Source organism: Gymnogyps californianus, chromosome 3 (genome assembly GCF_018139145.2).
Source record: "Gymnogyps californianus isolate 813 chromosome 3, ASM1813914v2, whole genome shotgun sequence".
Classification (NCBI taxonomy): domain Eukaryota; kingdom Metazoa; phylum Chordata; class Aves; order Accipitriformes; family Cathartidae; genus Gymnogyps; species Gymnogyps californianus.
This window is the reverse complement of record NC_059473.1, coordinates 127417821-127432438: the sequence shown is the minus strand read 5'-3', so window position 1 is coordinate 127432438 and position 14618 is coordinate 127417821. Positions and strand designations below refer to the sequence as shown.

The 14618-nt window shown below is 64.6% G+C and overlaps 1 protein-coding gene across 1 annotated transcript in view; it reads left to right on the top strand.

The window, feature by feature from the left end:
• Nucleotides 1–13682: 13682 nt before the first annotated feature.
• The window catches only part of RAB10 (RAB10, member RAS oncogene family), a 49712-nt gene continuing 48776 nt past the window's right edge, over nucleotides 13683–14618 (top strand). The window contains exon 1 of the mRNA XM_050893176.1: nucleotides 13683–13823. Within this exon, the coding sequence (XP_050749133.1) occupies nucleotides 13697–13823 (127 nt within the window). The 5' untranslated portion in view covers nucleotides 13683–13696. The remainder of the gene's footprint in view (nucleotides 13824–14618) is intronic.

Genomic DNA, 14618 nt, shown 5'->3' with positions numbered 1-14618 from the left:
CGGGACGGAGGTTGCGGGGGGCCGGGGGGCGGCGGCGGGGCGGCCCCGCCGGGCGTTCGTTCATGGCAGCGCGGCCGCTGCGCCCCGCCCGTGTGCGGGGACGGGCAGGGCGGGCAGGGCGGGCAGGGCGGCTGCCGGCGGGGGCGGGCAGCGCGGCTGATTCGCTGCCGCCCGGCACACACGCACAGGCAGAGGCAGCGGCGCAGGCAGGGACACGGGCAGCGGGTGCGCTGCCGGCCCCGGCCCCCGCCCGCCCCCCGCCCGGGCACGCCGGGAGCTGTAGTCCTGCCTTTGTGCTGCGCCGGAGCCGGCGGGGAGGCGGGGGGGGGGAGCGGGATGCGGGATGCGGGATGCGGGATTGGGATGCAGGGCTGGGAGGCCGGGTGCAGGGTGTGGGATAAAGGATGCCGGGCTGGGATGCGGGATGCGGGATGCAGGATGCAGGATGCAGGATTGGGATGCAGGATCAAGGATGCAGGACTGGGATGCGGGATGCAGAAGGCAGGATTGGGATGCGGGATGAAAGATGCAGGACTGGGATGCAGGATGCAGGATACAGGAGGCAGGATGGAATGCAGGACTGGGATGCAGAATGCAGGATACAGGAGGCAGGACTGGGATGCAGGATGCAGGATACAGAATGCAGGATTGGGATGCAGGAGTGGGATGTGGGATGCAGGACTGGGATGCAGGATTGGGATGCAGGATGCAGAAGGCAGGATTGGGATGCAGGATGAAGGATGCAGGACTGGGATGCAGGATGCAGAATGCAGGACTGGGATGCAGGATTAGGATGTGGGATGCAGGATGCAGGATTGGGATGTGGGATGCAGAAGGCAGGATTGGGATGCAGGATGAAGGATGCAGGACTGGGATGCAGGATTGGGATGCAGAATGCAGGATACAGGAGGCAGGACTGGGATGCAGGACTGGGATGCAGGATGAAGGATACAGAATGCAGGATTGGGATGCAGGACTGGGATGTGGGATGCAGGGTGCAGGATGTGGGTTGCAGGATGCAGGATTTGTATGTGGGATGCAGAGTAATTTTGAGGGATGCGGGATGCAGGATTGGGATGTGGGATGCAGGGTACATGATGTTGGATGCAGGATGCAGGATTGGGATGTGCAATGGAGGGTACAGGACGTGGAATACGGGTTCAGGACTGGGATGTGGGATGCAGGGTACATGAGGTGGGATGCAGGATGCAGGACTGGGATGTGTGATGGAAGGTACAGGATGTGGGTTGCAGGATGCAGGACTGGGATGCGGGATGCAGGGCGCAGGGTACATGATGTGGGATAAGGGATGCAGGATTGGGATGCAGGGTGCAGGATGGAGGACAGGAGAGGCAGGAGAGGGCAGGGGGAGGTGCCCAGCCCCAGCAGTCTGGCAGGGACAAAGCTCTTTCCTCGGGCCTGGCAGCCAGAACAGGGATACCACACCCCACCCCCCCCCATCTCCTGCGGGGCCAGGGCAGCGTCACCCTCGCCAGCCGCCCCTGCGGTGTTTCGGGGTTGCTGGGCTGCCCCAGGCTGTGCGTGCCCCTCACCGCAGCAAACCCTGGCATCCCAGTCCCGGACCCCAGTCCCGTCCCTCTGCCAGCTCCGGCACGGCTGGTGTGTCCCTGCATGGGCTCGCTTGCGGCCCAGAGGGAATAATCCCCGGTGCCTTACGGAAGAGGCAGCCCGGGGCTTTGGTGGGAGATTAAACATTCTTGTGGTTAATCGAGCCTCAGCAGCTGCCCGTTCCCCGGAACCAGAGATTATCCCATAATTAATTAATTAGGGTATTTGCTGCCATACGCAGGACTGCCTGGTGCAATCCAAGGCCTCTGTCTCCAGGAGGAGCTTTCGGGGGGGGGGACGGTCCCCTCCCGAAGGCACAGCCCCAGCGATGGAGGGGGACGGAGGCGACAACAGAGGGCGTGATGGAGGGGGGGTGGAAGGGGGATGCAGCAGGGATGGAGGGGAGATGGAGGTGGGATGGGGGGACAATGGAGGGAGGATGCAGGGGAGGGTGGAGAAGATGATGGGGAGGGTGGAGGGGGATGGAGGAGGGATGGAGAGGGGATGGAGGGGGATGGAAGCTTCGGTGGAGGGCATGATGGGGGGGTGGAAGGGGGATGCAGCAGCGATGGAGGGAGGGATGGAGGGGGAGTGGAAGGGGGATGGGAGGGACAATGCAGGGGGGATGGAGGCTGTGGTGGAGGCAGGATGGAGATGGTGGGGAGGGTGGAGGGGAATGGAGGGTCAATAGAAGGGGATGAAGGGGAGATGGAGGAGGGATGGAGGGGGCGATGGGGGATGGAGGGGGGTGGAGAGGGTGGAGGAGGGATGGAGGGGCAACAGAGAGGATGGGGAGACTACGGAGAGGGGATGGAGAAGGGATGGAGGGGGCGATGCGGGGATGGAGAGGGGATGGAGAAGGGATGGAGGGGGCAATGGGGAGATGGAGGGGGTAGAGAATGGAAGGAGGGGATTATGGGGGGGGGTGGGGGCTATGGAGGGGGTGACTGCTGGGGCCTGGGCTGCCCCGATCCCAGTGCTGGAGGACGAGGACAGGGCACTGCAGGACTCGGGTTCACCCCGCACCAGGCTGCAGCATGGGGCTGGGCAGCACCGTACCCCACGTGTGTGTCTGGGGGGGGGGTCCCACCAGGCTGTGATGCCACTTCTCCCCACGAGCACCCAGGGCAGCCGTACCCCTGGCTCCACGCTCCCCCTCGCCTCGGCCTCCGTCAGCGCCCGGCACTGCCCCACGGCACCGCCGCAGCCTCCGGGGACGACGCAGGAGAGGACAGGATGCCAGGCCCTGTGGCACTGGCCCGGCGTCCCCAAGGCCAGTTGGGGTTCAAGGGCGCCGTAGCCCTGCTCCCCCAGCAGCCCCCCCGGCTGCGGTGCCCCTGCCCCAAATCTCCCGCAGGCTGCGGTGATGGGTAGGGGTGACACATAAGAAGGGGGTGACATAAGGGCAAAGTGACATAGAGGGACCGGTGACATGTCAGGAGGGGTGACATGTAGGGAGGGGGTGACGGAGGGATGGGGTGACATGGAGGGGCAGAATGACATGGAGGGGCACAGGTACAAGCAGGGCAGGGTGACATGCAGGGCAGAGTGCCATGTAGGGACGGTCCCTCGCCCGCAGGTGTCAGCACCGGACCCGAGCGTGCTGCTGGTGCTGGTGGCCGGTGGCCTCTGGCCTGGCCTCGGGCCTGACCTTTAGGGCAGCCCAGGGCTGTCCCCGGGGCGGTGGGGCCGGGGGGACAGCGGACCCTCATTGTGCCCCTCCTGGGCCAGCCCCGGGGTGCGCGGGCAGGGACACTATGGGGCCACCCACCCCAAAAGCCCCCAAAGCAGCGGAGCTGAGCCCTGAGCCCCCCCGCTGCCCCCCACCCTTTGCTGCATGGGGGGATACAGTGCCTATGGGGGCCACACCGTGGGACCCCCATCACCAGCTTTATCCCATCCATGTGCGAGGAGGGGGTGTGGGTTCGGGGACCCTGGGGCAGCCCTGGCCAGGTGGGGGTGCCGCTGGTGTGGCTGGTGGCGTCCCGGTGCGGCCGGTGGCGCAGGACAGGGTGCGTGGGTGACCGAGCACCCGTGGGGGTGGATTGACGAGCCCTGAGTCACGGGGTGGGGTGCAGGGTGAGTCCCGGGGTGAAGGGAGCCGCACGGTGACTCATGGCCCCGCTGGCCCCCCCCGGTGGGTCCCCATGTGGGGTGAGTGGGGCATCACCCCGCTCCCACCCAGACCCCGGGGTCTGAGGGTCTCTATGGCCCCCCAGGGATGCTGCCCCCTCCCTCGTTTGCTGCAGGTACTGCACTGGCGTCAGTGCCACGGCCAAGGTGGGACCAAGCATCCCAAGGGTGACACTGGGCTGGCCGGGACAGGGGACACGGTCTGGGTGCAACGTGGGGGTGGGATGCCATTCGAGGCCTGACCGTGGGCCTGGGTCAGCCCCAAAACGCTGCTGCCACTGCAGCGGGGCTGGGGGGGTCCCGGTTCCCGCAGCCTCAGCTTTCCCGTTCCTCCCCGTCCCATGTCCTCATGTCCCATGGCCACCTCGGGACATTGCAGCCATCCCTTGGGCATCATGGCTGCTGTCAGGACAAGGTAGACACCCCTGAGAGGCTGTATCCATCCCTTGGAAATCTGGCTGGCTTTGGGTACCATGGCCACCCCTGGGACACCACTGCCATCCCTGGGACACCATGGCCACCCCTGGGACACCATGGTCATGCCCAGGACACTGCAGCCATCCCTGGGAAATCACAGTCATCCCTGGGACATCACAGCCACCTCTGGGACACCACAGCCACCCTTGGGACACCACTGCCATCCCTGGGACACCACGGTCACCCCCAGGACACCGCAGCCATCCTTGGGACACTATGGCCATCCCTGGGACACCATGGTCACGCCCAGGACACTGCAGCCATCCCTGGGACATCATAGCCATCTCTGGGACACCGTGGCCACCCTGAGACACCACTGCCAGCACCATGGTCACTCCTGGGCCACCGAGGCTGTCCCTGGGGCAACACAGTCACCTCTGGGACACTGCAGCCATCCCTGAGACACCATGGTGACCCCAGGGACACTGGAGCCACCCTTGGGACAATGTGGCTGACCCTGCAACACTATGGTCATCTCTGGCACACCGTGGTCACTGCAAGGACACTGCAGCCACCTCTGGGACACCATGGATGACCCTGGGATGCTATGGCCATCCCTGGGACACCACAGCTGTCTTCAGGACACCTTGGCACCCCTGGCCATCCGTCACCCTGCCTCGTCCTGGCCACCAGTGATCCCCAGCCCCCGGGGTGCTGAACGGAGGTGTGCTGGGGGCAGTTTCCCCTTGGCTTTCTTCCCACCCTGCTGCTTCCCAGGGACCCCCCGGTCCTGCCCGTGCCGGGTCCCCAGTGCTGCCGTGGGGTGAGGCGGGGGCTGCACGTGCGGCCGGCGGCAGGGACCCCGGTATGAGCGGCTGTTGCCCTCGCCCTGGCCGTGCCGGGGGGCCGTGCTGGTGGTTGGCATGGGATGGGATGGGAAGGGGCTATGGCCCCCCGAGCACCCCACACTCCCATGGAAAGACAGCCAAGCTCCGCTCTGGGGAGAAGCTCTGCGCTGGAAAAAATGCTGGAAAACGCCAAGCGAGCCAATTCCCAGCCCTTGTGGGTGGCCGGGGGGAGCCGGGGGGGCCGTGGCCCCGTATCCCCCCCAGCCATTGGGACACCCAGCACCCTCCATCCTGGGGCAGCCCCCCAGGGTGAGGCATCCCCTGAGGCTGGGGGGTCCAGGGCTGCCCAGACTTGGCAAACCCGCGGGCCGGAGTCGTTAAGGAATTAATGAGGAGTGGGAGGGAAGTCCTGCCAAGCCGGGCAGGTTTCCGGCAGTGGCCCTGGCCAAATCACGCCAGCGTCACTCGTAGTGAGGCGGAGGCTGTGCCGATGAGGGTGACAGTGATGGAGAGCCCTCCAGCTTGACATCTGTGGCACAGCAACGACAGGGCAGCAAGGATGGACAGGCAGCAGGGCCCTGCCTGCGCCGGGTGCTGGCAGCAGGGCGGCAGGAGACCTTGCGATGCCCTTCCCACGGTCTGCCCCGGCCTCTCGGGTTTCCCTGGCTGCCTGGCCTGGGCAGCAGCACTAGCCGGAGCCGGGCAGACGTGGGAGGGAAGGGATGCCCAGTGCTGGTGCTGGCGGTGATGCTCTGCCACCTGTGGAACCCTGAGGTCCCTGTCCCATCTCCTTCAGCACCGCGGTCCCTGGGGTGGTTGGACCACCCCAGGCTTTCTGCCGGGGCGTGAGGAAAGGGTGCCAGGGACGTGCCGGGACCTGCCCCACATGCCCCGGTGCAATAGCTGCCCCGGGTCAGCGCTCCCCTAACCCACTGACAGCCCCGTGTCCCCACGGGCAGACGGTGCTCAGCCCCCGGCTGCACCCGCATGGGGCTGGCCGGTGCCGCCAGCTCCCTCCTCCCCAAACTCTTGCCTGAGGTTGTCTCAAAGCTGCTCCGATTGCGGCCTCGACTCGGAGCTGGGAAGCAGAACGGGGCTGATGGTGCTTGGCCTCCACCTCCTCCTGCTCGGCTCCTCATCATCCCCACAGTCCCTCGTTCCCAGGTCCCCGTGCCATTCAGCGCGGCTCGCTGTCACTGCCCAGCCCTGTTGCGCCTTGCTTTGCTTAAACCAAGGTCGCAGCAGGAGCAATCCCGGGCTGCCAAAACCTTCCTCCCCAGCTGCCACCAGAAAAATGGTGCTGGGGCTCAACGAGCAGCCTTTGGGCAGAGTCCTGCCACAGCCAGGAGGCACCGCTGTCCCCAGGGGGGCCCTGAGCCCTCTGCGGGTGCTGCTGCGGGGACAGGGCGAGACAGAAAAGCTCATGGGCTGGGAGCATGGACGCAGGGTGGGAGCAGGGAGTGGGCTGGGAGCAGGGACGTGGGCTGGGAGCAGGGATGTGGGCTGGAGCAGGGACGGGCTGGGAGCAGGGATGTGGGCTGGGAGCAGGGATATGGCTTCATGCTGGCAGCATTGGGTTGAGATTACTTAAGCTTTTCCTTGAGGTTTAACTAACTGGTATTGGTGCTGGCCGGACCAGCCCCGGAGAAAAGCCCGTCCTCCCTGATGGGGAAAGGATACGTCCCTGTGTGATGCTGTCTCCAGCTCGGGCAGCAGCTGAGAGACTGGATCCTCTTGCTTGCCCCCCACCGATGGCCCTTCTCGCTCTCAGCTTTCTTCTCTTGGCTTCTACAGGGGGAAAGGGACCCTGGGGGTCCGGCAGGCATTTGACTGCTTTCTCCCCAAACCAGCTCACCAGCATTCCCAGAGATCCACCGGATTTATTTCCCCATTTCCCTCCTCCACGGCACTTTTGCGGTTCAGTTCAGCCGTATCCCCGTCTGCTTGTGTCACTCCTCATCCGCCATGTGCTCCCGGCTTCCTTCGTGCTGTCCCCGGCTTCCCTCGTGCTGCCCCTGTTTCGACGTGCCGGGTCACTGGCCGGGGAGCCTGTGAAACAGCAGAGTCTCTCTGGCTGCTCCTCTCTTCCTGGCACTGCTGGGGAGCGTGGAGGGTGCCCGAGGAGCCACCCGTCCCAACTCCTGGGGCAAGCTGCCTCCCAACGTTCCCAGCTGAGCTCCATCCCACAGCCAAGCAGCCGAGCTGCGGAGAGCTCGGCCATTTGCCCAAGAGCCGCCTGTTGCTTGACCCAGCTGATGTTTGCCTGGTCTCTTCTCCTCAGGAACTGGAGCTGCTCTGGCCACCCATCGTAGCCTCTCCGACAGCAAAGGCCACCCCATGCTGGGGTCCCCCTGCTGCCACCCCTGGCATGTCTCCCCTCTCGGCATGGAACACCTTTCTGTATCTCTGTGACTTGAGAGATGTGTCCTACCACGCCGCTTCTGCAAAAGATATCTGGGAATGAGCCTCCAGCTTCTGCTAAATCCTCCTGACCCGCACCGCAAACGCCTCCTTCTCTCCCCAGCCACCCCAACCCAGCGAGCCAGGTTCCCTGCACAGGGCTTGGAGGAAGAAATGGCTCCCGGTTGTCCCCTATGGACCCTGCAAGCAGGACCAGGCTGCCTCCACCTCCCGGCCACGACGCCTATGGAAAGAGGGAGAGCAAGCAGCAGGGTCAGTGCAGGACGGGCTGGAGGAGCCAGGAGCAGGGGAAGGCAAGCTCTGCTGATGGGGACCGCAGGTGGCTGCCACAAGCGTCCCTGGTGTTGACCAGCCGTGGCCTCGGCCTCCAGCCACCCCTTGGGCTGAGATCAGAGGTTTTCTGGCTTTTTCAGACTGCGAGCCAAGCGTTCGTAGAGCAGCAGAGACCGCCCGGGCACAGCACGGGAGGGCAGGGAAAGGGGAGCTCCCACAGCCACTCGGGAAGGCAGCAAGGGAATCGCTCCAGTGCAAGATTCACCCTGTATCAAAAGGTGGGGGGGAGCTGGAGGGGCAAGCGCAGCTCATACTAAGCCTGGATTTAGGATGGATCAGTTTGCCGGCAGCTGACTCCTCTATAATTAGAAGGCAGCGGCGGTATGGGAGCCAGCTCGGGGCGCAGAGCTCCAACATCTTCCCATCCACAGGCATGTCGTTAAAGGAAACTGCCCATTTTCCAAATGACCCCAGACACTTCAAACAGCCGGGTGAGTGATGAGCTGCATCTCCTGACGAACGGCAGACGAGGAATAAAAGCTACTGCAAAGTGCTGCCTCTCCTGCAGGCCCTTGGGGCTGCCCTCGAGGAGAAGACCCTCTGACGTGGCCCCAGAGGATGAATCCAATTGGGATGCGGGGCTGGATGGCTTAGCAGTATCTTGTGCCACTTTGCCAATCACCGGCCACGCTAACGGGGGGGCTGGAAGGAGCTGCAGCCCTGCCCGGCTTCGGGGGCTGCAGGCTGGGAGCCTACACGTGCCCAATGCCCCTTGTCTGCGGCCCCCAAGCCGTGTCCCGGCTCTGCCTCGACTCCTGCGTCACCTGGGGAAACTCTGCAGCCGCTTGCCGAGGTCTCGCAGCCCCAGGCTGTGCCCCACCGTCCCTCTTCCCGTCTCTGCTGTCGTCCCACGGGAGCTGAGGGAGGGGGGAAAAGGGATGGCTGGCAACCACGTGGGAGGCTGCAGGCTTTTATCTTGGATCCGGGTTTTCAACAGATGTGGTGTGAGCAATGTCTGTAAGGCAACTAGCTCAGCATCATTGCTCAGAGATTAAAGGATTTAATAATCTGCTGGCAAGATGTAATTGAAAGAGGCAGAGCTCTGGTTGTACAGCGCTCCACAAATGCACTGGGGCGTTCCCACGCTCCCCCCGAGATCCCTCCAAATCCTCCCGTAAGCAGAATAAATCCCCAGTGCGTGTGGGGCAGGCCCTTTTCTACACGGATCCGGGGACTAACGCTTCATCTTCCTTTGTAGGTAACTACTTATTTATTGTTAACGTGCTTCTAAGGAGCCCTTCATTCAGTGACCTCAAGCTGCTCCACAAAGAATAAGGAATTGGAGCCAGCGCTGCCTCTGCGCCAGGTACGCGGCGAGTCCCCGGGTGCCGGGGGGAAGCGGTGCTGACGCTTGCCGGAGGTCAAAGCATCATTCAGCGGCGAGCGGGCAATCGCCGCTTCTCAGTCCCTTGTTCTAATCGCTGCTCCGCTCCCTGGTGAAAAACCTTAGAAAACAAGGCAGTGACTGGCTCCGCAAAGCACTGACGACAACAATGCGGAGCTTCTTCCCCCGCTCGCCGGCAGCGTGGGATCATGACCCAGCGTAAGCAAGCGATGCTACGACCGGAGGGCAGAAACTTTTGGCAGCAGGCAGAGGGGCTGAACCTCTTGGAGGGGGGCGGCTGTCCTGGGCGGGGGTCAGAGGCAAGCGAAGACCGAGGTCCTTAAGCATTAAACCTGGGGAAGGAGCCCCTGCAAGCGCGTGGCCGAGGTCTGCCCCGTCACCTTGCGCAGAGCTGGACCGGGCAGCGGCGAGGGCAAAAAGTTCCTCGGATGTGTCCAAGCGTGCTGCCCGCCGCTGGGCAGAGCCCCGCTGAGCCGCCCGTGCTGGCACTGCCTCGCCAGAAGCTGAGCCGAGGTGACTGTGCAGAAATAAGAGACGTGCCGGGCACACCGAGCCCTCTGCCAAAGGCGCTGGGCTCTGCGTGACCTTTGCATCCTCCCTGCGCCTGGAAGTGCTGACCAAGTCCTTCTGCTCTCGACAGGGCGATGCCAGCTGGAACAGAAAACGGGGGAGAGGGTCCCCGTTTCAGGGATGCGGAGCTGCCTTTTTTGTTCCTCTTATTCTCTGGCTGTCCACTACAGCCCTGCCTGGGAGACAGACGGGGTGAGAGGCAGGGACGTACGATCCAAACTGGCGAAAGCCCGACCCCGCCGGCAGCGGTGGTAGGAGCCGCTCCGAACACCGGCCTGTGGCCTTTTCGGAAGCTGCTCGGTCTGGCTGGGTGGATCAGCTGGAGGCAGGAGGATGGCTGGAAAGGCTGGTGAGACCCAACACCACACATGTAAGTATCTGCAAAAGAGAAAAGCAGCGCAGGGGACCCCCCTTGCATCGCCTTTACTTCCCCTCCTCAGGAATTCACCTTCCTGACAAAGCTTATTTCTTACATTGGGTTCTCCAGGAGCGTCTCAAAAAATTCACCCAGCTCCCGGGTATAGTTTTAGTATTTATTTATTTTAAGTTCCCCTGCCTCGATGACAACAACAGGCGAAATCAACAAGGCAGCTGGGCGCCGCATGTGCCTACAGCCGGAGAGGTGGCTGGAGCTCAGAGCTCCCGGTCTGGCCCAGGGTACTCGCAGCACGGACCACGCCGTGGTCACCGCTGCTAAGAGGAACGGTGTCTCATACGGCAGCAGGCGAAGCAACTTCAACCCCTTTTCTGTTCCTCCTCACACAACGTCCTGAGCACCCAGGGCTGTTACCGCCAGCTCCGTCGGGGCTCTTGTCCTTACACAAGTTCTGGGTTCCAGCCGTCCCTGAAGTGGTGGGAGCTGGAGGTGACCGAGGGCTGGGAGGGTCTGTGCCGGAGGGCTCCACGGGAGCTTGTCCCTCGAGGTGAGGAACCAGAAATGCTGGGACCAGAACCTCCTCGGCTGGCCTGACCCGTGCCTGTGGCCGAGCAGCGGAGGCCCTGTCCCTGCCTCGGCTGGGGGAGGAGTTGGAGAAAACAAAGCTGCTTGTTCACTGCGGCGGTAGGGCTGCTGATGCCTCCTGGATGACAAAGATCTCTTCCATCCCCGCACACACCAAGGCCTGGGCCCTGCTTTGTGAGAGGATCTGAGTAACCAGCAAGCCTAGCACGTTGCCGCTCTCCTCAAGCAAACCTCCCCAAACTTAAAATACTGTTGCACAACTTGCTTGTGATTCATTTTTCCCCTCCCCATGGCGAGATCCGGAGGGCATGCATCTGCGGCGCGGTGTTGCAACCCCCGCTGCTCAGCTGTTCCTGGCAAGCGGGCTCTGACAGCCGGAAGAGGCTGCTGGGTCCTGCTGGCTCTCCCTTCCACCCCATTCCTCCTAATTTGGTAATTATCCCTCGTCACATCAGATCGGTGCCCTCTTGAGATCAGGAGAGAAGATCCTTGGGAGGATGTGGTGGAGAGAGCTGTGAGAACCGTTCCACCTCTCACTGGACATCCCCAAATCTATCAGCCCTGCAGCGATGGTCTCCTGACCGGGACTCAGCGAGCAACCAAGAGCAAGGGTGTCCTTGTCCTTGGCGGGGGGTCTCCTGCGGGATCGGTTCCCTCAGGAGGTAACATTTAACATCAGGGCCAGTCTTAGATGCTAGACAGAAAACACTTTGTCTTGTTCGCAGTGGGATATGCGAGACTTCGTATTGCTTCCTCTCTGGGATCCTAAAAGATAAACCTCTTTGAAGTCCGTTAACAAACTCTCTAGGACAAAAGGTTCTTGTAAACATCGGTGCAAACATCTAGCGACGCGCTTGTGCTGATAAACCTTTGGGGAGTGACTGGAAGCCGCCTGCCCCTGGGTCCCCAGTCGGCATCTGTGGCAGTGCCTTCGCTGCGGAGCTCTCCATGAATACTGGCGTTTTCCTCCTTATCTGCTCGGTCGTAGACAGGAAGCGTTTCGTACGGTGCCCTTAAACTGATCTAGCAAAGCGCTAAAAATAAACCTTCTTTGTGAAGCCGCAAACTCCTGCCCTATCTGCTGTGTCAGCTCCCGGAGAGAACCCGCTGCGAGAGTTCAAGGTTTCCTGAGCCAGAGGCTTGTACCCCACTCACCGTGGGGGAAGCGTGCCTGCGAGCGGGAGCTGTGAATGCTGAGAAATCAAAATAACAAAGGAAAGAAACCCCGAGTGTCTGTCTTCAGAGACCTGCTAAGCCGTACTTTGGGAGGGGCCGGGTGGGAGGGATGCGACTCGTATTAAACCCTGTGAGGCAACTCATCCTGCAAACAGCGGGAAACTACCGATCGCACGATGCTTAATTATGTACGTGAATTACAATGGGCGTTGTGCTGGATCGCACTGCGGGACAGCTTGGGTTCGACGGTGTGCGAGCGCTCGCTTGTTTGGAAAGGGCTGCTCCTCCCCGCGTTGAAGCGACGGGGTCCCTAGCAGCCCCCCCGCGATGGGGCATTTCAAGTGGCTTCAGCGGTGACTCTGCAGGTTGGCTCTCACGGGGGGGGGGTTCGCTCTCCCGTCTGGGAAGAGCGGGAGCCGTGACCCAACACCCCAAACGCCCAGGTAGCCACCGGGAATTCTCTTCGCTTCTGCCGGCGGTTTGACCCAGCGCCCGCGGCGCAGCCGCCCGGGCCCATCGCACACACACCGCGTGCAGGAGGCACCCGGCCTCCCGCGGCGGCCGAGTCCCCGCGTCACCCCCTTCCCGTCGGTTTGTCTGCTTTTTGCTCCCCGTTTCTGGCAGAGCCTGCACCAGGCTGTCTAGGGACGCCTCACCGCACAGGGCTCGGCTCCAGCCGCTCACCGGAGCCGCTGGCCTGTTGTGCTAAGGGCCCCGGTATGCCCTCGGTTCTCCGGTGCCCATCCCCAGCTGGCGCCAGGCTCACACCGGCTCTCAGCAGGCGGGCAGCCGCTGCGGGACTGTGCTCACCACCCCTCGCCTTCCCCGGGGGGTCCAGGGCCCAGGCCGTGCGTGCCGGGCCCGGTGGCTGCGGCCTGAGCCGCAGGCGGCCCCCCCCGTGAGGCTCGGCCGGGCTGGCGAGTCCCGGGCCTGGGGAGGCCGCCGGCTGCAGCGGAGGGTCCCTGAGGGGGCTGCGGGCCGGCAGGGCCTGCGGACACCGCGGAAGGGCTGCCGGGCCCCGGGCCGGTGCCGGGGCGGGGGGGCACCGGGCCCTCACGGGGACCCCGGCCCGGCCCCGGTACCCCCGCACCCCGCCCGCCGCCAGGGGGCGGCCTCGGCTCCGCCGGCCCCCCCCCCCGCCGAGGGTCGCGCTCGCGCCCTGCCCCCCCGTGACGTCACCCCCGGGAGGAGGCGAGACTGGCAGGCGGGCGTACCCAATGGGAGCCCGGCGAGCAAGATGGGGAGGCGGGGCTTCCGCCGGCCGGCCGGCCGGCGCAAGGGTGGGAAGGCGGAGCCGCCGCTCCCTCAGGCCCCGCCCCGGCGCGCGGCCCCGCGCGCGCGCGGGTGACGTCACCACGCCGGGGTTCTGCGGCGGGCCGCGGGAGCGCGCGCCGCCCGCCCTCCCCGCGCCGTGCAGCCCCGTTGCCGCCAGGGGCGCGGGCAGGGCGGGCGGGCGCGCGCGCGCGCGCGTGTGCGTGCTGACGTCAGGGCGGGCGCGCCCCCGCCTGGAGGCCTGCGCGGTTACCGAGCGGCGCGCGCAGCCTCGGCAGCGCCTGTGAGGAGCCGCCGCCGTCCGGGGGAGCCGCGCCGCGCCGGGCCGGGCCGGGCAGAGCCGAGCCGCGCCGCGGGGTTATGAGGCCGGGCACCGCCGCCTCCCCGTGAGGAGCAGCGGGCCCGTGGCGGCGCGGGGAGCGCGCGAGGCGCCGGGGCCGCCCCGCGACAGGAAGCCATTTTGTGGGCCCCCTCCTCCTCCTTCTCCTCCTCCTCCTTCGCCGCCGCCCTCGCGAGCGGCGCGGCCGGTGCTGCCGGCCGGGGTGGGCGGGAGGACCCGCGGCGGGGGCGCCCGGTGAACGAGGGAGGCGGCGGCGGCGGGGGGGGCGAGCAGGGGGCCGGAGCGGGCGGCGGCGGCCGCCGCGCCTCCCCATGGCGAAGAAAACCTACGACCTGCTCTTCAAGCTGCTCCTCATCGGGGACTCGGGGGTCGGCAAGACCTGCGTGCTCTTCCGCTTCTCCGACGATGCCTTCAACACCACCTTCATCTCCACCATCGGTCAGTGCCTCCCCCGGACCCCCCCCCTCCCCGCTCCCCCGGGGGTCCGGGCCCCCCTCAAGCGGAGCCCCCCCCCCCCTTCCCGCTCTGGTGGGCTCCCGCAGCTCTCCCCTGTCCCCCGGGGGCTGCACCCCTGCTCTCTGCTTTGCTTCGCAGCTTTTGGTCATGTTTTCTCTTGCGTCAGCCCCCGCGTCCGAGTGTCCCCGCGGGTCCCCAGGGACCCCCCCGTCCCCACCCTTTCGCCTCCTTGCCCTCGCTGTCGACACGAAATCCTCGGAGAGCCGGCCGCCCTGGTCACACCCGACACCGGCTTCGCCTCTGCTGCAGGGAGGGATGATTTGGTTTCTCTCCGCAGTTGAGCGCAGCAGTTTTCTCCGCTGTCGGTGACCCTGAGCGACCCTCTCTTTCCCTCCCCTGGGGGCTGCGGTGGCAGCTTGTCCCCCACACCCGCTGCCAGCTCACAGCGAGGGCCCACCTGGCTCCTTCCGTCACCGGGGAATCTCTAGCCCCCTGCACGCATGAGGGCGGTGGGGTTGCCGTCCCTGCACGGTATCTTCAGCCGGTATTGATGTGGCTTAGCAGAAATGATTACATTTGTGGGTGGGGTCTGTTTTCTCACCCAACAAAGCTGTCCTTCCCTCGTTTGTGAGCAAGCCGCCGGGCTTCTGGCAAAGCTGACTTTAGCCCGTCGTCGGTGTGCAGCTCCTGACTAAGGTAGTTCCTTCGATGTTGTGAAGGAGAGCTGTGTATTTTCCTAGGCTTTCCTCTTTCCACTTAATCTGTGCTGTGAGACAG